Source organism: Impatiens glandulifera, chromosome 1 (assembly GCF_907164915.1).
Source record: "Impatiens glandulifera chromosome 1, dImpGla2.1, whole genome shotgun sequence".
Classification (NCBI taxonomy): domain Eukaryota; kingdom Viridiplantae; phylum Streptophyta; class Magnoliopsida; order Ericales; family Balsaminaceae; genus Impatiens; species Impatiens glandulifera.
Window position 1 is genome coordinate 147,439,313 of NC_061862.1, and position 26,515 is coordinate 147,465,827.

At 34.9% G+C, this 26,515-nt stretch overlaps 1 protein-coding gene across 1 annotated transcript; it reads left to right on the forward strand.

Annotated features, from left to right (window-relative positions):
• The first annotated feature begins 9,161 nt into the window (after nt 1-9,161).
• LOC124920059 lies at nt 9,162-17,632 on the forward strand. Its single transcript, XM_047460462.1, has 24 exons — nt 9,162-9,628; nt 9,727-9,798; nt 9,908-9,951; nt 10,044-10,155; nt 10,255-10,326; nt 10,476-10,538; nt 10,758-10,835; nt 10,923-11,015; nt 11,646-11,765; nt 12,560-12,646; nt 12,826-13,032; nt 13,106-13,153; nt 13,636-13,896; nt 14,469-14,575; nt 14,666-14,910; nt 15,060-15,128; nt 15,219-15,283; nt 15,667-15,836; nt 15,928-16,006; nt 16,079-16,322; nt 16,751-16,796; nt 16,991-17,099; nt 17,212-17,274; nt 17,385-17,632. The coding sequence occupies exons 1-24, from the start codon at nt 9,317-9,319 to the stop codon at nt 17,463-17,465; spliced, it is 2,847 nt and encodes a 948-aa protein (XP_047316418.1). The 5' UTR covers nt 9,162-9,316; the 3' UTR covers nt 17,466-17,632.
• The last annotated feature ends 8,883 nt before the right edge of the window (nt 17,633-26,515 follow it).

Consider the following 26,515-nt stretch of genomic DNA (forward strand, 5'->3'; position numbering starts at 1 on the left):
GAGAAAAGGAAAATAAGTTTAGTAAATTGGCCGACTTGTGCAAAGTCGAAGAGAAAGGTGTCTCGGCAAAAGACCTTTTTAAACAGTGACTCCTTCATCCCGACTCTATTTAGATATGGAGTGGTGTTGTGCGGAATGCAAGAAAGTGATGAATAATAAAGTGTGGAAAAAACAGATGAAGAGAGATCTTTTATTGTCAAAGATAAAGTTAAAACATATTACAACTAATGAAAAAGAATTGCAGCTATCTAAAGTCAGAAAGAAAGAAAACGTAAAACACCTAACTTAATAAGCATAACCGTGGAATAAATGTGATGTAACTGAAATTATTAATTCCTATACTAAAGGCAAAACGTTACAAATCTCCACTTTGCCTTAGTATCACCCAACAAGAAAAGCCTTATCAGGCTACTTCCAACTGTCAACATTTAGCAAATCCAAACAATGAGTGAATTTGTTAAGTGGGACTGGTTTCGTGAACATGTCAGTAGGATTATGATGTGTGCTGATCTTCTTCACTTTGATTCTCCTCTCAGTACGAAGAAAATGATAACGAACATCAATATGTTTGGTTCTATCATGATGCACTTAATCTTTGGCCAAACAAATAGCACTTAAGCTATCACAAAAAATAATTGTCTGATCATGATGGATACTAAGGTCACTAATTAATCTTTTCAACCATATACCCTCCTTGGCTGCTTCAGTTAGCGCCATATACTCAGCCTCGGTAGTGGACAACGTCACCGTCGACTGTAATGTTGTCTTCTAACTAACCACAGAGTCACCAATAGTGTAAACATAACCAGTCATTGATTTTCTACCATCGATATCTGCAGCATAATTTGAGTCCGAATAACCAGTTACGAGACACTGGTTATTACTCCCATAAATGAGACCAACATCGGATGTACCTCTCAGATAGCAAAATAATCGCTTTACCTCTTGCTAGTGTTCCTTACCAGGTCGAGACATAAACTTGCTAACAACACTAACTGAATACGCAATATCAGGTCTAGTGCATACCATGACATACATTAAATTACCCACCGCACTAGCATGCGGTACATTAGACATGTATAACTTCTCAGCTTCAGACTGGGGTGCGAATGCAGACAAATGATCAGTAACAGCTGTAGGAGTATTGAGAGCCTTTGCTGTACTCATCCCAAAACGAGATAACATTTTCAAAATATAACTCTTCTGTGAAAGAAATAGCTTCTTTTGAACTCGATCTCTTACTATTTCCATGCCCAGAATTTTTCGTGCTCCACTTAGATCTTTCATATCAAACTCGTAACTGAGAAGGTCTTTTAGCTTTTGAATCTCCGACATCTTCTTGGCTGCGATTAACATGTCGTCTACATACAGGAGTAAATAAATCAAAGAACCATCACCGATTTTGTTGTGATAGACACAACAATCATATGCACTCCTATTGTAATCATGTTCAATCATGAAATTATTAAACCGCATATACCAATGTCGAGGAGATTGTTTAAGTCCATACAAAGACTTCTTTAGACTACAAACATGTGTTTCCTTACCAGAAACAAGAAATCCTTCAGGCTGACTCACCAGTATATCCTCCTCAATTTCACCATGTAAGAAAGCCGTCTTCACGTCTAATTGCTCGAGTTCCAGATCCTGATGTGCTACTATAGCTAGTAGTACCCTAATAGAAGTGTGTCGGACTACAAGTGAGAATATCTCGTTGTAGTCTACGCCTTCCTTTTGACTGAATCCCTTTGCAACTAATCGTGCTTTATATCTGGTCCCTTCGGCACTAGATGTTCCATCTTTTCTTTTAAAAATCCATTTGCACCCAATGACTCTTCTTCCCTTAGGTAAAGTAACCAGCTCTTATGTATTATTCTTGTGAAATGATTCCATTTACTCACACATGGCAGCAATCCATTGCACAGAATCACCAAAATTAACAGCTTCATTGTAAGAAGATGGCTCGTTATGTATGACATCTCCAGCTACCTGAAGTGCATAACTTACTATTTCTTCAGTATCATTCATAGAGGGAATGATTGTCCTATTTCCAGGACTAGTTGAGAGCTTTCTTCCCTCGATTGAATGAATTAACCTGTCAGGAGCTTTAATTTGCCTTCTAGGTCGTGTTGCAATGTCAAATTGACTTTCATGTGCTCCAAATTGATAAACTTCCTTAGATGGCTTATCAGTATCGTGTGTCATGTCAGTTGTCCCTTGAACTGGAGCTACCTCAAGCTCCACCTGTTTCTCAGTATTATTATTTTCTCCAGAAAGTGATGGCTTGATAGAGGAGTTAAGTATAAACTTCTCATTAAAGGTGACATCCCTACTAAGGATTACTCTACCTTCAGAAGATGACCGGATTCTATATCCCTTGACTCCATCTCCATAGTCCATGAAAATACCCTGTTTTGCCCTTGGTTCAACTTCCCTTCATTAACATGATAGTAAGATGTGCACTCAAAGACTTTCAGATGAGAATAATCAACGACGTTACCAGTCCATACCTCATAAGGGATTCTGCAATCAATCCTGGTGTGTGGTGCACAATCGATTAGATAGCAAGCCGTTAAGACAACCTCACTCCAGTACTTTCTAGCCAATCCAGTATTAGAGAGCATGCTTCTAACTCTCTCTAACAGTGTTTGATTCACCCTTTCTGCTACACTATTCTGTTGTGGTGTACCTCGGACAATGTGATGTCTTGTAATCCCCATATCCCTACAGAACTCATTAAACTCAGATGAACAGAATTCAAGTCCATTATCTGTTCGCAACCTCTTAACCTTCTTTCCAATTTGATTCTCCATCAGTGCCTTCCAATGTTTGAAGGTCTTAAATACCTCGTTCTTATGTCTCAGAAGATACAACCAGGTCATCCTTGAGTAATCATCTATGAATGTTACAAAACAGCTATAACCTCCTATACTTTCAACTTGAGCAGGACCCCAACAATCAGAGTGGATATAATCTAGTGTGCCCTTAGTTTTGTGAACTCCCTTACTAAACTTACGGCGATGCTTTTTCCCGAAAATGCAGTGTTCACACAACTCAAGGTTGGTAACCTTGTGGTCAGATAGAAGATCTCGTGTGGACAGAATTTGCATCCTCCTCTCCCCCATATGTCCAAGTCGCATATGCCACAACTTGGTTACATAAGGGTGCTGATTCACAGATTTGGATGCGACCGCAGCGGAACCTATCAGCGTCTTACCTTGTAGTATATACAAGGTATTCTATTTGATACCTTTCAGTATTATTTTTGAACCTTTACTGATGCACAATATTTCTTCTTCACCGATAAACTTGAAACATTTAGCATCTAAAATGCCTAAAGATATTAGGTTGTTCTTCAATTGAGGAACATGCTAAACGCCAGTTAAGGTCCGTATCTTACCATTATCAGTCAGAATCTTGATAGTCCCAATATCCATCGTTCTACATATGGAATCATTTCCCATGACAACGTTTCCACCATCATAATCTTCATAGGTATCGAACCATTTTTTGTTCGGACTCATATGATATGAACACCCTAAATCCAACACCCACGTATCAATAGGGTGTAGAGAAGCGTTGGCTACAAGGGCAATGCTTCCTCCGAGTCGGCGTCTTTGTCTTTATGTGCTATAGCAGCCGTAGAATATTTGACAATTTTCTTAGGACAATTATTCTTCCAATGACCAGGTTCTTTACAGTAATTGCAGATGTCTTTAGCACTAAGGCCTTTAGCTTTGTATTTTTGATCCTTCTTCTTTTCAGGCCCTTTGTAGTTGACTGTGCTGGCAATCAACCCAGATGCTTGATTGTCTAGAATTTCACCGCTCGCCTTATGGCGCAGTTCTCTAGTATGAAGTGCTGATCGAACTTCCTCTAGAACTACAAAGTCTTTACCCACAACGAACGATTGAACAAATTTTTCAAACGAGTTGGGTAAAGATACCAACAAAATTAATGCAGCATCTTCATCTTCGATCTTAACATCTATATTTCTCAATTCAAGTAATATAGTGTTTAACTTATCAAGATGTTCACGAAGAGACTTACCTTCAAGCATACGAAGACTGAATAGACGTTGCTTCAATAACAACTTGTTAGTCAGTGACTTTGTCATGTACATAGCCTCTAACTTCGACCACAGACCGATTGCGGTATATTCATCTGATACCTCAGTAATCACTTCATCAGCCAGACAGAGTAAAATTGTTGAGTGTGCCTTCTCTTCCAAGACCTCAAACTCAACAGTGATTTTTACTAGAGGAAGACTCCTTTGCAGGACCTACAACTATCTTCGCTTTTTCCTTCGACAATTGTGCCCAGACGACTTGTTGTTTAAGCAAGGTTCGCATTTTGATCTGCCATAGACCAAAACTGTTTTGCCCTGTGAATTTTTCGATTTTCAGATTCATTGAAGACATTCTCTCGCCAGAAAACAAATAGTGATAATCTGATCGGATCTAACCCGCTCTGATACCAATTGTTGTGCGAAATGCAAGAAAGTGATGAACAACGAAGTGTGGAAAAAACAGATGAAGAGAGATCTTTTATTGTCAAAGATAAAGATAAAACAGATTAGATACAACTAATGAAAAAGAATTGCAGCTATCTAAAGTCAGAAAGAAAGAAAGAAAACGTAAAACACCTAACTTAATAAGCATAACTGTGGAATAAATGTGATGTAACTGAAATTATTAATTCATATACTAAAGACAAAACGTTACAAGTGGGTCGAGGAGTTGTGATGGCCTTCAACGTTAAGTATATAAACAATAAATGGGAAGAATGTCAATTTTATCTACAAAGTTGGATGAAGGTGTCAACTTTATTATTAAAGTTGTAAAATTCTATTTATGTATATAATCTTGACAAAAAGTGTCAAATTTATTTTTTTTTTAACAAAATTATTTAACGACGTTAAATTTTTGTTGACATGGCATTGCCACGTCATATTCACACATTATATATATATATATATTATAATTCAATTTTCATTTCAAACATACTTTTATCATACAAATAAAATAAATTAAAATGTTAAACCTCTTTAAGCTCTGGTATTCCGACGAGTGCACAGTAGTTTTGAAACCAAACCATAACGCCCCTCTGCAAGTTTCACCTTTCTTATAGGATTTAGGGTTTCAACATTTTTTCATCGCTTCTACTTTTCTATTTCCTTCCCGCATAATTCCACTGTCGACTGAAATTCTCATTCCGCCTATTCCACCGTCGACTGAAATTCCCTTCTGTACAGTTACCGCCGCCGCCTGATCTTCTGCATCATCACTTCAGTTCAAATGATGGCAGATTGACATTAAGGCACCCAATGATTTACAATTTCATCAAATTAATTAGTTTAATTTGATCTGAATAATTCATGTTTTCTTAGTTGTTATCTGATCTTTAGCTTAATTGGTTCAATTTTATGATCACCAGTAACAGTGTTTAAGGAATGAGAGTATTGTTCGGATCTTTTGCCCAAATGTTTGTTCAATTTTACTATTATTTGCTTATTTCAATTCTATTTAAGATCTAAGATCTTCCAATCCACCTCAACTTTCAGAGTCACCATGCCTGACAAGGATACTAAAAGATCTACACATGACATCAATGGGCAAGGATGAGGAGATGCTGGATTATTTCAATGGCGCAAAATTTAAATGGATCTCGCATGAGGTGAAATCATCGAGTCGAACAGATGAAGATTCTCAAGATTTTTACTCTCGGCAATCACGGGACCAGAAGATTAGCGATGGTAGTCCATGGACCGGCGTTAATCTGGTTCATCCTGCAATACATTGGCGACGGAGGGAGATATAAAGAAGATGATAATCGAAGATTTGGATATGTTCATCAGGAGGAAGGAGTTTTAGAGGACAGTAGAAGAGAGGATACTTGCTATATGGTCCTTCGGGCAAAAAATCGAGCTTGATCGCTGCTGCGATTGAGAATTACCTGAATTTTGATATCTATATATGATCTGGAGCTGACCTCTATTCATGGTAACTCGAATATGAGGAGGCTGTTGATTTGACGGCGAACAAGTCGATTCAAAGTTGTGGAAGATAGAGGATAGATATTGAGGAGGACGTGGTACCACATTACATTGGCGGCTGAGAAAGAGAAAGTCCGACGGATTAATCGAGAGGAATGAAGGTATGAGTTAGGGATCTGGTGACGAGATCGGAATTACATTGGCGTCTGAGAAAGAGAAAGTCTGGAGGATTAATTAAGAGGAACGAAGGTATGAGTTAAGGATTTGGTGACGAGATCGGCGGCAACAGGATAACAATTATTGAAGTCGGAAAGTTGTGAAATTTGGAAAACATGAATGTAGGGATAACATTAAAGTCATGTTTAAATGATTAAATTGGATTATAAAAAATATGTATATATAAAATATGTGAATATAAAAATATGTATATATAAAATATGTGAATATGACATGGCATTGCCATGTCAACAAAATTTTAACGCCGTTAAATAATTCTGTTAAGAAAAATAAATTTGACACTTTTTGTCAAGATTATATACATAAATATAATTTTACGACTTTAATAATAAATTTGACACCTCCGTCCAATTTTGTAGATAAAATTGACATTCTTCCCAACAATAAATTTTTAGGTAATGAATATATTTAAGAAATGATCACACCATCAAAGTTATATTTAGTATTCTTTCTTACTTTTAATATTTATAAATCTTTTAAAAAAAACTACAAATATATTTATTTATTTTTCATATTTTATAAAAGAGTAATGGTACATACAACACTCTTATACAACACCTTCGCACAACACCTACCTCATTTGAAAAAAAAAGAAATATATCTTAAAAAAATATAAGAAAGAAAAAAAATATTTTTTCTTCTTTCCAAATTAGGTAGGTGCTATGCGAAAATAAAGAGTATTGTATACAACTTTTATATATATTAAAATAAAGTTATACTATTAAAAATTCATTTATAACGTGTCCCATGAAAATTTCGTACATCAAACTGAACACGTATTGCCATATATTGGTATCCTACTTGAAGAGTCATGATAAATCACTTTATTTCTTTTTTTAAATTATCAATAATCTATATAACTTATTATTTAATTATATATTTATAAACTTAATATTTTTATTTAAAATAGTTTGTTTTTTAACTTAATTTTAAATATTAATAAATTATTTAAATTAAAATATAATTTATTTTAAAATCAATTATATAAATATATTAATTTTTATAAATTATTATAATTTTGAGCTACCTTCACTAATAAGTTATGAAATCTCTAAAGTCAATTTTTATTTATATTTTTTACTAATATATTTAATATAAATATTTAATTTTTTAATTAATAATATAATTAATTATTTATAAAAATAATATGATATACTATTATTTTAAATAACAAATATAAATAAGATAAAAGATATATAAGTTTAAATTTGTGTTTTTAGATAAATATTTTTTGTAAAAAATAAAAAATAAATATATATTTGTTTAAATTTATATTTTATTATTACAATCATTTTATATAAATAATTATATATAATTCAATAAAGTATATAAATAAATAATAAATGATAAAAAATAGAATAAAGGAGAAAATGAATAATAACATATTAAAAAAGATTATAAAAAAAATGAATTTTAAATTTAAGTTTAAAGGTAATTAAAAGAGGTTTAAACACACAAATATATTTGATTATAATTTTTGCATTAATTTTTTAAGTTAAAATTACCATACTAAATTATTATGTAAAGGAAAATAAACTATTTTATAAGCTAATTCAAACAAAGCCTTAATGAAGATAAAAAAATGACAAAGAGATACTTTATGGAAAGGGAATCTTTAAATGGTCCCATCTCCCTAGTACATTAATTTAAAATTTAGGCTTCGTTTGAATTGGGGTTATTGTAATAATTTAAAAGGGGAAATGAATAATGATTGGTGATGATTTTTGAGGAGACTAAAATATTTTTGGTAAAATTATTTAAAGGGTATTGATATATAATAATAAAATAATAAATAATAATTTAAAATAAAGAGTATTTTAGTATTTTGGTTAATGAATTAAGTGATTTATTGATGAGAGGGGAGTAAAAAAATATCCCAAACTGAACAAAGCCTTAGTTAAAAATGATTTTTTTTGTTTGTGCCAAATGTTTTTTTAATTATATGGATACTCAATAAAAAAGAAAAAAAACATTTTCTTATGCAAGTAAAATATTCAATTTGACAACTCTTTTACTCTTGATTTTTGTTTTATAAGATTTACTCTTAATTCAATTGACCTATCCGTACTTAAATTCACTACACTATAACTTAAAGACTAATTTTCATTAGAAATAATTTCTCTTAACAAACAACGTTAAAGTTTTTATATACAAACAAAACTTAACAAACATCTCTAGCATAGGATCGAGCTTAATTAACAATCAATATTCTTATTTTTTTTACCAAACTTTGTCTATTTGTGGAGACTTGTTAGCTGGTTGGGTAGTGGTTGGATCTTTGTAATTTTTATTAAAAATAACATAAAGTTGAGAGATAATATAGTCGTTTTCATGGTACAACAAACAAACATTTAATTCAATATAATAAAATTTTCAAATGATATTAAGCAATTACATCTAAATGGTAAAGAACTTAAAATCTAATTATTTTACATTATATTCAGTCATTTTTGTGTCTATATATAGGTTCGGGACTTCTCTCCACTATGTGAGAACGATGTTGTGCACGTCTATTTGAATACCTCACCAAATAATTTATTTATCATAAGTTAATATTATTGTAAGAGTGATCTGTCACTGGTATATGAGAGAAATAAAAAAATTATCTTAAAAATATAATAATAAATTAAAATTATGGCCATATTCGAAAAAATAATCATGTTGGGAACGAAAACAAGACCATAAAAATGTTCCAAACATGACCATGTATCAGAAAAAAATTTCGCGAATATTATCAATTTTCAGAATATAGTCATTTTTAAAAAAAAAATTATTATTTTTTAACAATAATTATTATTTTATTTTCTCTCTAAATTCAAATATGATAGAATAATTTGTGACATTTCTTTTGTTATCTAAGTCATTTTTTAATCATAATTCTCAATATTTTAAAACAAATAAAAAAAAATCTCTAGACGACAACACATAAACATCAACAGCTTGGCGACAAAAAAGATGCAACCGGCAAAATGGCCGTCGTCTGCCGGCCGTCTTCATTTCTTTATTTGAAAACGAACAATTATCAAGTAGTTATCTCCATTTCTAACCCAACCTTCCATACTCCCACTACCATCACTTACTTCCATGGCTTCTTCTCTCTCCCCCGCCTCCCTCTCTACCATCCTCCGCCGCCGTTACGATCCATCGAATTCCCTTTCTTCTCGGAGCTCCTTTGTTCCGCCGGAGCTGGTCGTGCCAGTGAAGACAACTCTGTCTCTGAACCGATGCTCCGTCATCCGAGCCAGCACTGAGATTGTCTCCAATGATCGAGTAGACACTTTTGAGTTGAACAGAGAGAAAAGAAAATCATTAAGAGTTGGGATCATTTGCGGAGGTCCTTCTGCGGAGCGTGGGATTTCGCTGAACTCCGCTAGATCAGTCCTTGATCACATACAGGTAAATTAATTATCAATCATAACTTCATCAGCAGCATGAGTACATCAGCATGAGTACAGTTGTGAATAGGAGGGTGATTTCTTTATATTTTATACCAGGGGGAAGATTTTCATGTGAAGTGCTACTACATTGACAGTAATCTCAATGCCTTTGCAATATCCTCTGCTCAGGTTTATAGACTGTGTAATCTAATTTTTTAAATTTTTTGATAAACATGCTTTCCCTGCTAATGAAGATAAACCCAAGTGATTTGCTAATTTTTTTTCATATGATTTGTAGGTATATTCAAATACTCCTGCAGATTTTGATTACAAACTTGAAAGGTGAACTTTTAGCTGTAAGCTGTAAGCTGTAACACACAAGTTGCTATTCCAGTATTGATGATCTGAATGCTGTTAATTTTAAATTTTTACAGCCTTGCCCAAGATTTCCCATCTTTATCAGACTTTACAGAACATCTTGCTGCCTCAGTTGATATAGTTTTCCCAGTTATCCATGGCCGATTTGGTGAAGATGGTGGAATTCAGGTATAGTTCATTCACTATGCAGTAATGATCACTTGTTAAAGAAAATTTTGGAAAACTTAGCCATTTACATTTTGCTTCTTACTCTGGTTCTCATTTTAGGAACTATTGGAAAAAGCTAATATTCCATTTGTTGGCACTAGGTCAAAGGAATGCCGTACAGCATTTGACAAGGTAGACATTTGTTTTTGTCAACATTCTTCTTCTAAAAAGCAATGTTTTTGAACTTGATGTTTATGTACACATAAATGGCCTTACTAAAAAATCTATATATGTTTCATTGTATTATGACTTGAACCATTATCTGTTCTGATGATTTGCAGTATGATGCTTCTGTGGCTCTTGATAGAGAAGGTTTTGTGACTGTACCTGGTTTCCTATTCCAGGTGTTGCTTTAACTAAATTATCTATTAGTAGCCTCATAAGGAACTCAATCTCCTGTTCATTGGTATTGCTTAGAATCTTACATCTCTGATGCAAATGATATGAATGTTGAATAGTTTTTATTTAATCAAGAACTACTTATGTGGAGAAATATTTAGAGTTGCTATTGGAACATATATGCCTACTCTTAACTCTGTTTGGGCTTATTCTTGTAATTTCAGGGAAGTGAATATGACAAATCCCAATTATTAAAATGGTTTGTGGAAAATAATCTGGATGCTGACCATGGAAAAGTTGTGGTATTACTTTATGGATAAATATGTAATAATGTTTGAACTATGATGATAAACCTGGGTCTACATTGGGATTCATTGTTTAAATTGAAGGTTAAACCAGCAAAAGCAGGGTCAAGCATTGGAGTCTCTGTTGCTTATGGTGTTACTGATTCTCTTAAGAAAGCTAATGACATAATATTGGAGGTATGCTCCTTTCTTCTTTATGTTGGGTGTTCTCTTACATCATTTAAGATAGACAAGAAGGTGCTGCTTTAAAGAATTATTGTAGTGGGATGAAAATTCCGATTAATTTTGTTATGAGAACTTCAAGAGTTGGCCACACAAAATATTTTTAGAACTTTTTTCTCAACCTTTCATGGAACCAAACGGAGTGCACTTTCAGAAAATATATGCTTTATTGTTTCATTAGCAGTGACAATAATGGAGTGAAATCTCTGACTTTAGTTGTTGTGGAAATTGTCAAACTAGGCTTTGTTTTTATTTTATTCTCTAATTTATTTCTACATATTAGAATAAGTTAGTTGAGGTATTTAGGGATTCTGATCTATTCTAATAGAGGAAAACTAACTTAATATTTGTATAAAAAAATTATCTTTTTCTTCACTTGAATATCAGCTACATATTATGAGAATAATATATCAAAAATCTTTCTTTTTCTCTATTTGAAAAGCCATAAATAGGTGAACTATGTTTTTTTCCGAGAAAAAGTGAAGTATGTTTTCAAATGAACACAAAAAAGCGAGTAATATCTGAGTTCCAGCAAAGAATGGAGTGCATGCTATTTGGATTTATCTGCATTTGCCACTTTGACAGGGAATTGACGACAAAGTCCTTATTGAAATTTTTCTTGAGGGAGGAAAAGAATTTACTGCCATTGTTCTGGATGTTGGTTCTGGTTCTGAGTGCAGACCTGTTGTTCTACTACCAACTGAGGTATCACATTTTAATTAATTATGGATGTTTCTATATGCATAATTGTGGCTACTAAAATCTAGAATGCATATTTCTCACGTCTTGATTAATTTTGTTTTCCCTTATAAAATGTAAAGAAAGGTCCATGCAAGCCTTTGGCATAGACTTAAGAAGCTTCCTAATTGTAGGTTCTGATACATAATGTCTTGAACTGCTGACTGAAGGTGTCGATTGCTTGATATCTTCTGCTCAGTTCACATGTATGCAAGCTTTTCTGACTGATGAATCATTTTGATTGAGCTTCATATGTTTAAACATAGGTCACAACCTGATGGGATGACTCAGTAGCTTGGTGTTAATGACCTTATGAACATTATGAACATTATGCATATGTGTAATTGTTTAGTATATTTTTATCATATAACTTACATAAATTAACTTGATAAATATCACTTCTCTAAATATTCTATGACTAAATTTATGGGAAGGTTATGCTAATTTTAATGCATGTTGAGTGTTGCTGTGCTAATAATTTCTTAAGAAGTAAGCTCAGGAGCTTGTAATCAAGCTTTATATGATCAAGTTTAGATTATTTAGAATCACTTCAGATGTGAAGGGGCTTTTATGGAATTGAAGTACTCACTGCACAATTTGCTAATTATGAGGTTATGGGTTGATTGTTGAAGCAGGATAGCATATACAGTTTCTCTAGAAATGAAGTTTCAAATGGGTTTTTCATCGTTCTAGCCTCACAAATATATGTGGATCCATGAAGTTTCAAGTGTAATGCTTTTCCCCCTTTTCGCCATGTCCAGGTGGAGCTTCATTTACATGGAAGTGGCGATTTGTATGAGAAGGATGCAATATTTAACTATCGAAGGAAGTATCTTCCTACAAGGCAGGTAAGCAAGCATGCAAAGGAAGTATATGCTCTCCATTCTACTAGGATAACTTAGATTTGGATTGACTGCAATAGCTTATGTTCAAATGAAGATTACACATAAGCAAGTCCTTTTTATATGTTCCAATTCAAATTGAATTATATATTTTTTCCTTCCAATCACCTCCATACTGGTTGCAGGTTTCATACCACACTCCTCCTAGGTTCCCAGTAGATGTCATAGAAAGTATCCGTCATGGAGCATCTCTACTTTTCCAAAGACTTGGCCTGCGTGACTTCGCTAGGATTGATGGATGGCTTCTGCCCCCTTCTCACTTGTCGTCTTCTTTGGAAAATAAGTTTGGGAAAACTGAATCCGGTACTATAGTATTTACTGACATCAACTTGGTAAGATGACTCATATTTTCTGTGCACATGGATTATGACCATGAATCCTAACTTTGAAGTTCCTTGTGTATAGATTAGTGGGATGGAGCAAACAAGTTTCCTGTTTCAACAGGCTTCTAAGGTATTCTGTAATTCCGACACCATCTCAAGGCTCACCGTATAACAGCAATTAGGCCTTCAGCCTTTCTGCATTTATTAGCTGTTTTGGTATCAAACATTTTTATTTCATGATCCAGAAAAATATACTTTTGTTTTGTTTGTCAATAATCAGTGGTCTAAAAAATAATCTGATCATTATTGAGAAAAAAAATCTCTATACCAAATCAATCAAAAAGAATACATTATAATTTGAATCATGATATAGAAAGGGATTTGTATACAAAATGAAGCAACAAAAATCACACTATAATCTGGATCTTATTACAAAAATAATCTTATGAAAAAAGATCTTATACCAATCGAAAAAAAAACTTTCAATTTTACTTTAGCAATTTCCCATTGAAATTGGGATTGTGACTCCAACTAGGCTCTTGCAAGTTGTTAGAAAGTACTATGATTTTTCTGGGGTACATTATCCTGAGTGTGTATCTCTTTATTGATCAGGTTGGATTTTCTCACTCAAATGTCCTAAGGAGCATCATTAATCATGCTTGTATGAGGTTTCCCACCTTGGCTCCTTATTTTTTATTGTCAAGTTCCTCATCTAGATTGAGAACATCAACATCACAGTATCAGCCAGAAATATTTGACAAACACCAAGATAAGCATAAAGTCTTTGTCATTTTTGGTGGTGACACTTCTGAACGTCAAGTATCTCTTATGAGTGGAACCAATGTCTGGCTGAATTTGCGAGCTTTTGATGATGTAAGTGTATTCAGGAGAGCTTCCTTTTGCATTTTTGCTTACTCACATAGGAGCTTTATTTTATTACTAGATTAATAATTTTTTAATTATTCCTTTCAGTTTTTTTTAAGAAACTTCAACCTTGATGTTTCATAGATCTGGAGTAAATTCTAAGTCTTTGTAAATCAGGAAGCCTTAGAATTTACTAGTGATCTTTTTCCCCTTTTCTTCTAAATTTCATCCCTGAGTTCCCCTTTTCTTCTAAATTTCATCCCTGAGATCCATGCCCTCTATTAGTAAAACAGTTTGTGACTTACCCCACTAAGGTAGCCCAGTGGTAAGAGTCGGCTTAAGAGACCAAAAAAGTCACGGGTTCGATTTCATCTGGAAGCGCTTTGAGTTTATGCGGGGAACCATGGCGATGGGGTGTCATGCTAGTTCTCTTTTATTTCCCAAATAAAAAAAAGTTTGTGGACCATGTGGAAGATCTTCTCAAGTTGAGGATAAATATAACAATCTACAAATGGACGCATGTTAAAGTTCTTGTTAGGATAATTGATAAGTTTATGTTCTGACAAAATTTTCGTATACAGCTCGATGTAACTCCTTGTCTGCTAGCACATTCAAAAGGCTATCCTTTCAATTCAGGTACAAATGACGATGATGCTCATGCAAGCACCAGAACAGTCTGGTCATTGCCGTAAGTGGATGCTGGTGTATTGAAAATTTAAATACCATTTTTGTGGATTGTTCTATTGTTCTTCACATTTCCTCTTTTTATTTTTATCAGATACTCTCTTGTGTTGAGGCATACAACAGAAGAAGTTCTTGATGCATGTTTGGAGGCTATCGAACCCTCTCGGGCAGCGTTGACTGCTCAATTACGAAACCAAGTAATGGATGATCTCACGAAAGGCTTGAAGGAACACAATTGGTTCTCAGGATTTGATATTCCTGATGAGATACCAGTAGAGTTGACACTGAAAGAGTGGATCAAACTGGCTAAGGAAGTTAAGGCAACAGTTTTCATTGCGGGTAAGTTTTTGAGCCACAACTAGTAGGGTTAATGTTAAGAACAAACTTCATGGATGCTCAAGACATCTTCCAATATACAAGAATCTGTTCAATATTAAAGCTTTTGTATGTTTCATTTTTTTTTTTTAATTTCTATTAACACTTGGCAGTGCATGGAGGCATTGGTGAAGATGGTACTCTCCAGTTAATGCTTGAGAGTGAAGGAGTTCCTTATACTGGTAGCCTCCTCAGGGATAAACCCTGGTTTAAAATAAAATATCGCTAATGCTTTCTGAATCTTCAATATTTATTAATTTCCTAAATTTAAGGTCCTGGCGTGATGACTTCGAAGATATGCATGGACAAAGTTGCGACTTCTCTTTCTCTCAACCATGTAGGTTAATATATTGGTTGGTTCAGTTCATAGCTTTTATTATTGATTCAATGCAATTGTTTATAACTTTGAGTGATACAACCAAACACTATTCTCTGTCTATGAGCTCCTGGCAATAAGACATAATTATTAATTGGGTTCATGATGTTTGCCTAATACACTGTATATTTGAACCCATGAGAGTAGCTAAAGTGATTTTTTTTAAAGGGTTTGGGCTCGAATTCCACTAAAAACGCCCTGATTTAAGTGTGAGGTCAGGGCGGTGGGGTTCGTGCCAGCTTCCTCTGGGCAATAAACTTTGATCGAAAAGAAAATGCAGTATTTGTTCTTCCTTCTTTTCTGATACAAGCCCAATTTAAACATCACATTCTCTGCATGATTAGCTTGCAGACTTTGGAGTTCTTACCATAAACAAGGACGTTCGAAGTAAAGATGATCTACTTGGTATGCCAGTTCACGAAGTTTGGCACGATTTGACATCAAAGCTCACATGTGAGACACTTTGTGTAAAACCAGCTAGAGATGGATGCTCTACTGGGGTAGCGAGGCTATGGTAAGTGATATTTCCATTTAAGGAGCATGAAAGTTTTGGTTACTAACGATGAATTACCCTAAACATGCAAGCTAATATTTATCTTTGGCAGTTGTGCACAAGATCTTGAAGTTTATGTAGAAGCATTGAAGAATTGCCTTCATAGGATTCCTTCTAATAGTTTGTCAAAGGTACTATAAATATGATTTTGAGCATACTTTTACATCTATAGTTTTTCAAGCATGTCTTTCCACCTTGTTTAGGCACACGGAGTAATTGAGATGCCAAATCCTCCACCAGAGCTCTTAATCTTTGAACCTTATGTTGAGACTGATGAGATTATTGTAAGTTCAAAATCCTCAAATGAACTTACATGGAAAGGACAGAGTAGATGGGTAGAAGTCACAGTTGGGGTTGTGGGAAAAAATGGGTCAATGCACTCTTTAACTCCAAGTGTCACAGTCAAAGAGACTGGAGGTATTTTGTCACTTGAAGAGAAATTCCAAGGTATGTATTCAATGTATCCTTATAAAAAATAATGGATTCTGCTAGGAAGAAATATTCTTTTAATTTGGAGTGACCAAAAACAGTTAAACCCAACCGATATTAACTCATTTACAACCCAAACTAAATTTATCCAATCTGTTAATCAATCAATATTATTCATTAATATGAGTTGGGTATGTGTTGAGTCGGGTATGAGTTATGCAACCCAAATTGAATTTTATTTCTTAGGAAAATTAAATTTATTCAACTTATTTTTCTTGTCCATAGTCTTGATACGTTTTTGACCTGCTTAATACTTTATCCAAATAGTATAATTCGGGTTTGGGCTGGTTAGGGTAAATCCATAATATGCTCAACCTTAGTTTTAATGTTTTAAAATTTTGTTGTTTATTTTATCTATTTGAATACTAATGGTACTTCTTTTTCAGGTGGCACTGGAATCAATCTTACTCCACCGCCCTTGTCTATTATTAGGTACAATGTCATTTTTTTTGCGATTATTTGAGTTATTTGGATTAAACGACTAAAATATTATTTTATATTTAATAATTTTTAATCTTATAAAAATAACTTGACCACAACATTAGGTGAAAAACTTGTTGGAAAATGTAAAATCTGAAGGTGGTTTACTTTGTCTAAAATTTTAACTTATTTCCTGAACTACCCAGTAAAGAGGCGTTGGCAACATGTAAACAAAGAATTGAAGTTATAGCAAATACTCTGCAATTAGAAGGGTTTTCACGTATTGATGCTTTCATCAATGCCGACAGTGGTGAGGTATGGTAAATTGGTAATATTCCCTTTTAAATCACAGCTTATTTCGTCGATTGGATTGCAAATATTGCATTACAACTGTTTTTTACTGCATTTTATTTTTTATATTTATCAGGTATTGATTATAGAAGTAAACACAGTTCCTGGAATGACACCATCAACTGTTTTGATACATCAGGTTATTACCAAATTGCATTTTTAATTAAGATGTTTGTAGAAGCCAGTAACAGCAATCAGTATAACCCGAAATCAGATTATTCAAGACTAATAATTCTGTTTTTTTTTCAGGCATTGGCAGAGCAACCTCCGATGTACCCACACGAGTTCTTCCGGACATTGTTGGATTTGGCATCAGAGAGGTCCAAGTAAATATCATGTACTTATTTCATCATCATAATAATAATGTCTTTCTCAAGAGGACTCGTGTTGTATTTCAAGGATGTGAATGTATCTTAATTATTTGTTTGAGAACACTAATAGAGTGATCGAGTAGAATAAGTAAACTAAGTTTTTGAAATTGTTTGTTTTCAATCTAGTTAATTATATTGGTGGGAAAAATGTTTTTTCAAATAACCCACTATTCAAGTTTCTTATATTTTAATTTATAAGGATATTTTTGTAATTTTATAAAATAACTCATTTCTTACACCAAATTAAAAATGACATTTTGATTATTTTATATGCATAATTCATTTTCAGTTGTTTATTTCTGAAGAAAATTTAAGAAAAGAGAGAAATTTTATTGCTAGTTTATTACTGGTATTTTTTTACGTAAATATTCCAGAGCTTAAATAATGAATATTACATTTGCAGAAAAAAAAATGATTTAAACAATAAGATCATATAATTAATTTCACATCAAATCTTTAATCAATTAACAAATCAATTAGTCTAATTGATTTGCTACTAATAACATTCCATTCTCGATCAATTAATAAATTAATTAGTCTAATTGATTGATTTTGCGTTAAACGTTTTGGGACAGTTATAGTTGATTCTGTCGAAGGCATTTGCGGCAACTGAACTGTTATCGTTGTTTCCATAGTGCAATAACCCGGGATTAGCGACAAGGAGTTGACGAAAAGCACATAATTAGCCGTTGTTGGTGTCCCATGCTTCATAGGTGGGATCACCAGATTTGTGAGCGACGGTGGCTCCGGTAAAAATGTTAGATTTGTATCTCCCAAATCCGACCTGTTTGAAAACAATCTGTAAAAACACAAGAAAGAAGAACACAAGAACACACAGATTTATAGTGGTTCACTCAAATTGAGCTACATCCACTTCAGCCACCACCAGATTTACTATGAAGAAGAAGAAATACAGAGTTTTTATCTCACACTTTATCTCTCTAGAATTCTGTCTAACCAATGTAAACCCTTAATAATCACATATTTATAGGGTAAACATTCAGGTAATAAACCTAAATAACTTTGTTCAGGCCCAAGTCCAAAACCAAAAAAAAGAAAACCCAATAAACTCTAATTATCAATGTAGAGTTTATTATAAGTGTAGGCTCCATAACTCAACAATCTCCCACTTAGAGACTAACTTCATCATCTCTCGATCGGTAGTGGCTTTCCATTCGGTGTCTTAACGAAGAAGACCAACTGAAGTTGCACACAACTTTAGTTTCTCATTTGTCACAGCTTTCGTCAACATATCAGCTGAATTCTCACTCCCGGGAATCTTCTCAAGAGCTAATACTCCATCTTCTAAAGCTGACCGGATGAAATGATAACGAACCATTATATGCTTCGTCCTGCCATGATAAACATGATTCTTTGCCAAATGAATGACACTCTGACTGTCGCATCGCAACACACTTTCCTCGTAGTTTTGACCCAATTCTCGCAAAAAGGGTTGTAACCACATCATCTCCTTAGCAGCTTCTGTCACAGCAACATACTCTGCTTCACAACTAGAAAGAGCAACAATCTTCTGCAATTTTGATACCCAACTGATTGCAGTACCTCCCAGAGTATAAATGTACCCTGTTGTGCTCTTCCTACTATCAACATCACCACCATTATCAGCATCAACATATCCTTCTAAACCCATATTAGACTTTTGAAAACACAAAGCGAGACCCGTACTTCCTCTTAAGTATCGTAGTATCCACTTTACTGCTTCCCAATGTTGTCTACCCGGATTGCTCATGAATCTGCTAACAACTCCCACTGCATGTGCTATGTCTGGTCTTGTGCAAACCATCGCATACATAATACAACCAATGACAGAGGCATACGGAACAGTGGCCATGTAATTTTTCTCCTTCTCTGTTGAAGGCGACTGATCTTTAGATAGTCTGAACTGACTAGCTAAGGGGGTAGTAACTGGTTTTGCATCATACAAGTTGAACCTGTTAAGAACTTTCTTCACATATTCTTCTTGTGAAAGCTTGAGAACTTCTTCATCCCTGAAAATTCTCATCCCAAGGATTTGTTTAGCAGCACCCAAATCCTTCATTGCAAACTTTTCAGAGAATTCTTTCTTAAGCTTGTTAATCTCATACAAGCTTGCTCCAGCAATCAACATGTCATCAACGTAGAGAAGAAGAATAATGTACGATTTATCAAACCTTTTGATATAGCAGCAATGATCAGCTTCACACCTCAAAAAATTGTTACTTTTCATGAAGCTATCAAACTTCTTTTACCATTGCCTTGGAGCCTGTTTCAAACCATACAGACTCTTCTGAAGCTTGCACACAAGCTCATCTTTTTCTTTGATTTCAAATCCTTCTGGTTGTCGCATGTAAATCTCTTCATCTAAATCACCATGAAGAAAAGCAGTTTTGACATCCATTTGTTGAAGATGAAGGTCTTCTTTTACAACCAAACTCAAAATAGTTCTGATTGTCATCAATTTAACTACTGGAGAGAAGATCTCATTGTAGTCAATACTTTCTTTCTATTGAAATCCTTTCACAACCAATCTTGCCTTGTACCTCATGGTTTTATCATGTTCTTCTTTAATTCTGAAGATCCATTTGTTGTGAAGTGCTTTCTTTCCATTTGGTAGCTCAGTGAGCTCCCAAGTCTGATTCAACATCAAAGAGTCCTTCTCATCTTTCATATCAGACTCCCACTTAATCGATTCATCAGATTGTATTGCTTCCTCATAACATTCAGGTTCACCTCTATCTGTCAACAAGATATAGTTCAGAGATGGAGACCATCTCTCAACTGGTTTTCGATTCCTTGATGATCTTCTCAACTATATAACCGATGTTTGCTGATTTACCTCTGGGGCCACATTCTCAACGATTTCATCTTCAACAACACGTTGTTCTTCTTCGACAACCGGTATATATTTAGCTGAAAATTGTCTCAAATCGACTGTACCAGTCTCTTCCAACTTGGAATCACCATCTGATGTCTTCCCAACACAATCTTTGTAGAGAACCTGTTCATTGAAGATAACATTTCTGCTACGAATCATCTTCCGATTTTGATTATCCCAGAAACGATAACCAAACTCGATATCACCATAACCAATGAAAAACATTTATTAGACTTTGGATCAAATTTGCTCCTATCACATTCATTAATATGAACATATGATAAACAACCAAACACTTTCAAATAAGAAAGATTTACCTTTTTATTGCTCCAAACTTCTTCAGAAATTCTGAATTCAAGAGGAACAGAGGGTCCCCTGTTTATCAAATAGGCAATAGTATTAATAGCTTCTGCCCAGAAGGTTTTAGGCAGCCCTGCATGCAATCTCATGCTTCTAGCACGCTCGTTCAATGTTCGATTCATTCTTTCAGCTACTCCATTCTCTTGAGGCGTTCGGGGAACAGTCTTCACCATACTGATCCCATTCTCAGCACAATACTCTTTGAAATCTGAATTGAAATATTCACCTCCGTTGTCGGATCTCAAGCACTTAACTTTCTAATTTGTTTCATTTTCAACCAAAGCCTTCCACTTCTTGAAAATAGCAAATACTTCATACTTGTGCTTCATAAAGTAAACTCATACTTTTCTTGTTGAATCATCTATAAAAGTCACATAGTAGTATGATCCGCCAATAGAAGAAACATGTGCAGGTCCCCACACATCAGTGTGTACCAACTCTAGTCTTTCTTTCTTGAGCTCCTTCCCAGTTTTTAAGAAACTCACTCGTTTCTGTTTTCCAAGAATGCACTTTTCACATAACTGATGTTCAACAGACTTTAGTTCTGGAATCTGTCCATTCTTCAAAAGAATTTTCATCCCTTTTTCGCTCATATGGCCCAACCTGCAATGCCATGGCTCACTGTTCTTCGAGTCATCAATTACAGCAGCAACTGTTTCTCTACAAGTTGAAGTCGTGTATAACGTTCCAGTTTTGTGACCTCGAGCAACAACAATTGCTCCTTTAGTCACCTTCCATGCACCATTTCCACAACTGAAATTGTGACCTTCTTCATCAAGTTGTGTAACAGAAATTAGATTGCGCATTAAACATGGAATGTGTCTCACCTTATTAATCTTCCAATTAGAACCATTTGCCATCTTCAATTTGATGTCCCCCATGCCAACAATATCCAGTGGCTCACCATCTGCGAGATAAACTTTCCCACAGTTTCCAGCCACATAATTCTCCATTAATTCTTTGTGGGCAGTGGTGTGAAAAGACGCTCCCGAGTCCAAAACCCATGAATCTATCGGGCTATCAACAGACAGAAGTAACGCATCAGTGATAGATTCTGTAACAACGTTGGCTGCATCATTTTTATCATCACCATTTTTCTTCGGTGCTTTGCAGTTCCTCTTTAAATGACCCTGTTTACCGCAATTCCAACACTCAAATGTCCGCCCAGAATTGGACTGACTCCTCCTGCTCCTTGACATAGATCTGCTCTTACCTCGGTTGAAATTTCTATCATTACCTCTTCCCCTGTTTTCCACATTCAGAGCAGAACCTTTGAATGTTTTACCAGAATCAATTTTACGAACCTCTTCAGCAAGAATACGATCTCTAACTTCAACAAATTTCAGTTTAGCATTTCCAACCGAATTACTAATTGCTGCCCTCATAGGTTCCCAACTATTTGGTAGAGATGCTAACAAAATCAGGGCACTAACTTCATCCCCAAAATCAATCTCAACAGATAGCAATTGATTCACAATTGTATTGAATTCATTCAAATGAGTAGCGACAGAAGTACCATCAACCATTCTTAAGTAAAAGAGTCTTTTCATTAAGTGTACATTGTTGTTAGCAGATGGTTTCTCATGCATATCAGAAAGAGCTTTCATCAGACCCATGGTGGTCTTCTCCTTTGCTACATTGTGAGCAACTGTCTTGGCTAGCGTCAATCGGACAACTCCCAAAACCTGTCTATCAAGGAGTTTCCATTCAGCTTCATCCATCTTATCTGGTTTCTCACTTAAAGGAACATGAAGCTTCTTTCCATAGAGATAATCTTCAATCTGCATTCTCTAGAAGGCATAATCTGTCCCATCAAATCTTCCAATCCCATGTCCTATACTATTCTCACTTTCCATTATTTCCAATGCTCAGATCTAGCCTAGCTGCTCTGATACCAGTTGTTAGATTTGTATCTCCCAAATCCGATCTGTTTGAAAACAATCTGTAAAAACACAAGAAAGAAGAACACAAGAACACACAGATTTATAGTGGTTCACTCAAATTGAGCTACATCCACTTCAACCACCACCACATTTACTATGAAGAAGAAGAAGGAATACAGAGTTTTTGCCTCACACTTTATCTCTCTAGAATTCTGTCTAACCAATGTAAACCCTTAATAATCACATATTCATAGGGTAAACATTCAGGTAATAAACCTAAATAACTTTGGTCAGGTCCAAGCCCAAAACCAAAAAAAGAAAACCCAATAAACTCTAATTAACAATGTAGAGTTTATTATAAGTGTAGGCTCCATAACTCAACAAAAAATGACAGTTTTCCTCTATCTCGAATGTTCATTTTGACGGAGCTTGCCCATTCGAGGTAGTTTTCGCCGTTAGATCTAAAGACGGAGATAGGAGAATAATCCACAGAAGGGATGATGAATGAGGAAGAATTTTGGCCAGCCATGATAGAGAATTTATCTCTACTACATGATTTTTATGCTCAAAATCATTTGCCCACAGTTCGCGTGGTTAACGGCGAGTCCGCAAGAGTTATAGGAATTGGATCGGCTTTCTTAACGCCTACCATTTGTTTAAAAATGTTCTTTATGTTCCAAATCTTGAGTGTAATCTATTGTCAATTAGAAAGATTTGTCATGATTTAAAATGTCTTACTAAATTCTATCCGAATGGCTGTGAATTTCAGGATACTGAATCGGGGAAGACGATTGGGAATGGTAAGTTGTGTTCAGGACTCTACATTCTGCAACCTAGTCTATCTAAAGAAAATGTCTCATGTTATTCAATTTCCCTTTCAAATAAACGTGCCGAGATAGTGTTGTGGCCGTTGGGAAAAACCCTGACAGAAACACAAAAGAAGAAAACAAACTGAAAGAACACTAACATAATTTGATAACAGAGTTCGACCAAAATGTTGCCTACGTCTCCGAGCACTAAGGCTATCAATTAATAAGGAAGAAGAAATACAAATATTGAGTGCCAATAAACCAAAGTGGGGAGAGTTTCTTACTAAGAAACTTCCCCAACTCCCATCATCTTCCGATGTGGGATTTATTCTAATTGTGAATATAGTTTCTTTTATATACTAAGAAATTTCTTTCACTCCCATCATCTTCCGATGTGGGATTCTAATTGTGCCAAAAACAACAAATCTCCACCTTGACACAATATCCAAATACTAATCTTCAATATTAAAAAATAAACCTTCAGTGCTTCCAATTGGCGCTCTTTAGCGCTGACTCAAATGCGGAAGATGTTTACCAAATCTAAACAATTAGATTTGGTTTTCCCCATGTCTCACATCTCGAACTCTTTACCCAATTGAGCCTTCAATTTGTCAACTTCATATTCGCTCTTTGATTCTATCAATATATCATCAACGTACAAGAGTAGATAGATGTAAGACTCATCTTGCAATTTGCGCAAATACACACATGAACTGAATCTACTTCTTGTGTACTTGTGCTCCATCATAAACTTGTCAAGTCGCTTGTACCATTGTCTCGACGATTGCTTCAACCTGTACAATGATCTGTTCAACTTGCAAACCCAATTTTCTTTATTAGCAACTTTGAATCCATCTGGTTAATAAATGTAGATTTCCTCGTTCAAATGACCGTGTATGTCCGCGGTCTTCACATCTGGTTGAGCTAGCTCCAAATTCATCTGCGCTACCAAGGCCAACAAAATTCTAATGGAGGAGTGTTTAACAACAGGAGAAAGTACCTCATTATAATCGCCTCCTTCCTTCTGAGCGTAATTTTTAGCTACCAATTTTGCCTTGTAACGAACGTCAAATTTTTCGGAAAATCCTTCTTTCGTAGCAAAGATCCATTTACCACCAATAGACTTCTTCCCTTTTAGTAGATGCGTCAACTTGCATGTCTCATTATTCTGAATAGATTGCATCTCATCTTCCATGACACCTTTCCTTTTTCCATTTTCAGTACTTCGACTGGCATCTGAAAAAGTGGATGGAACATCATCTACGACTAAAAGTGCATAGGCCGCCATGTCAACAAACCGACCTGGTTTTTGAGTAACTCGTCTTGGCATTTTTACAGCAATTGGTTCACGCTATTCTGAAGGTTCTTGGGTCAGAATCTTTTCCACATTTAACTCTTCGTCTGTCACTGAAGAGTCATTTCTAGCTGGACTTATGTTTATCTGCTCAAACTCCACCTGTTGCGGAGTATAATCAATCTTGTCTGGTGTTACCTTATTCAACATTGAATAATCATCAAAAGTAACATCTCTTCTGATAATGGTTTTCTTTGCATCCAAACACCAGAGGCGATATTCTTTAACTCCCGTATTAAATCTCATAAAAAAAACCTTCTTTCCTCGTGGATCCAACTTTGATTCAACTACATGATAATATGCAGTAGAACCAAAAATATGAAAAAATAATAATCAGTTACAGGTTTTCCAAACCATACCTCTAATGGAGTCTTGCCACCAAGTGCAGATGATGGTAGGCGATTTACCAAATGTTGAGCGTATGACACAACTTCTGCCCAAAATTTCCTGTCTAAACCAGCATTAGACAACATACATCGAACTTTCTCCACCAATGTCCTGTTCATACGTTCCGATACTCCATTCTGCTGTGGTGTTTTTCTGACCGTGAAGTGTCGAACTATGCCATACTCTTGGCATAACTTCTGGAATGGATCATTATTGTATTCTCCATCGTTATCAGTTCGGAGAACTTTGATCTTTCTTTCTGTCTCGTCTTCAACTTGAGTTTTCCATTTAAGAAAAATCTCAACCACTCCATCTTTATTCTTCATAGTAAACACCCAAACTCTTATGGAAAAATCATCAATAAAAATAACAAAATAATGTCTACCTCCAAGAGAAGGAGTCTTGGCAGGTCCCTAGACATCTGAGTGCACATAGTCCAAAATACCCTTGGTATTATGGATAGTAGTGCCAAATTTTACTCGCCTTTGTTTTCCCAAAATACAATGTTCACAAAAATCTAATTTACAAACTTTTGTACCTTTCAGCAATCCTTGCTTGACAAGAGTTTGCATAGATTTCTCACCAGCATGCCCCAATCGCATATGCCATAGCTTTGTTGCTTCTAATTCCTTACTGATCTTTAAAGTTGATACAAATGACCATTAACTGTACTACCTTGATAGTAATACAAATTATTACTCTTCCTGATAGCTTTCAATATCACTAGCGCTCCAGATATTACCTTAAGAACTCTATTTTTCAATTTCAAATGTAGGCCTTTCGACTCCAAGGCCCCCAAAGAAATGAGATTCTTTTTTCATATTTGGTATGTAACAAACATCTCTGATAATTCTGGTAGATCCGTCACCATTTCTCAGCTTGATTGAACTTATCCCTTTTATTTTACATGTACTAGCATCTCCCATGCAAACAACTCCACCATCCAGTTCCTTAAAGTCAAAGAACCACTTTCGAACTGGTGTCATATGATAAGTGCATGCTGAGTCCAATATTCACGCATCAGGATGTGATGTTGTGTGTGACATCGATAAAGAGTATTCTGAAGCTGCATCACCTTTGTTTTCTGCAACATTCGCATCTTCAGAATATTTTTCTTTCTTCTTCAACTTTGGGCAGTTAATCTTCCAATGTTCTTTCACACGACAGAAAACACATTCATCTTTGGCAACTCTACTTTCAGATATTTTTTTCCCTTTTGATTTGCTTTGCTGACAGTCCCTGACCATCAATGCTTCATCTGCTATACTTATTTTGCTTTTTTCTTTTGTCCTTCTTTCTCATTTCATGACTATATAAAGCAGAACTTACAGCATCAAGAGA

Coding starts and splice junctions, on each gene's coding strand:
- LOC124920059 (XM_047460462.1), top strand. CDS start 9,317: ATGGCTTCTTCTCTCTCCCCCGCCTCCCTCTCTACCATCCTCCGCCGC. Junction 14,911..15,059: donor GGCAACAGTTTTCATTGCGG/GTAAGTTTTTGA, acceptor AACACTTGGCAG/TGCATGGAGGCATTGGTGAA. Junction 17,275..17,384: donor CAACTGTTTTGATACATCAG/GTTATTACCAAA, acceptor TTTTTTTTTCAG/GCATTGGCAGAGCAACCTCC.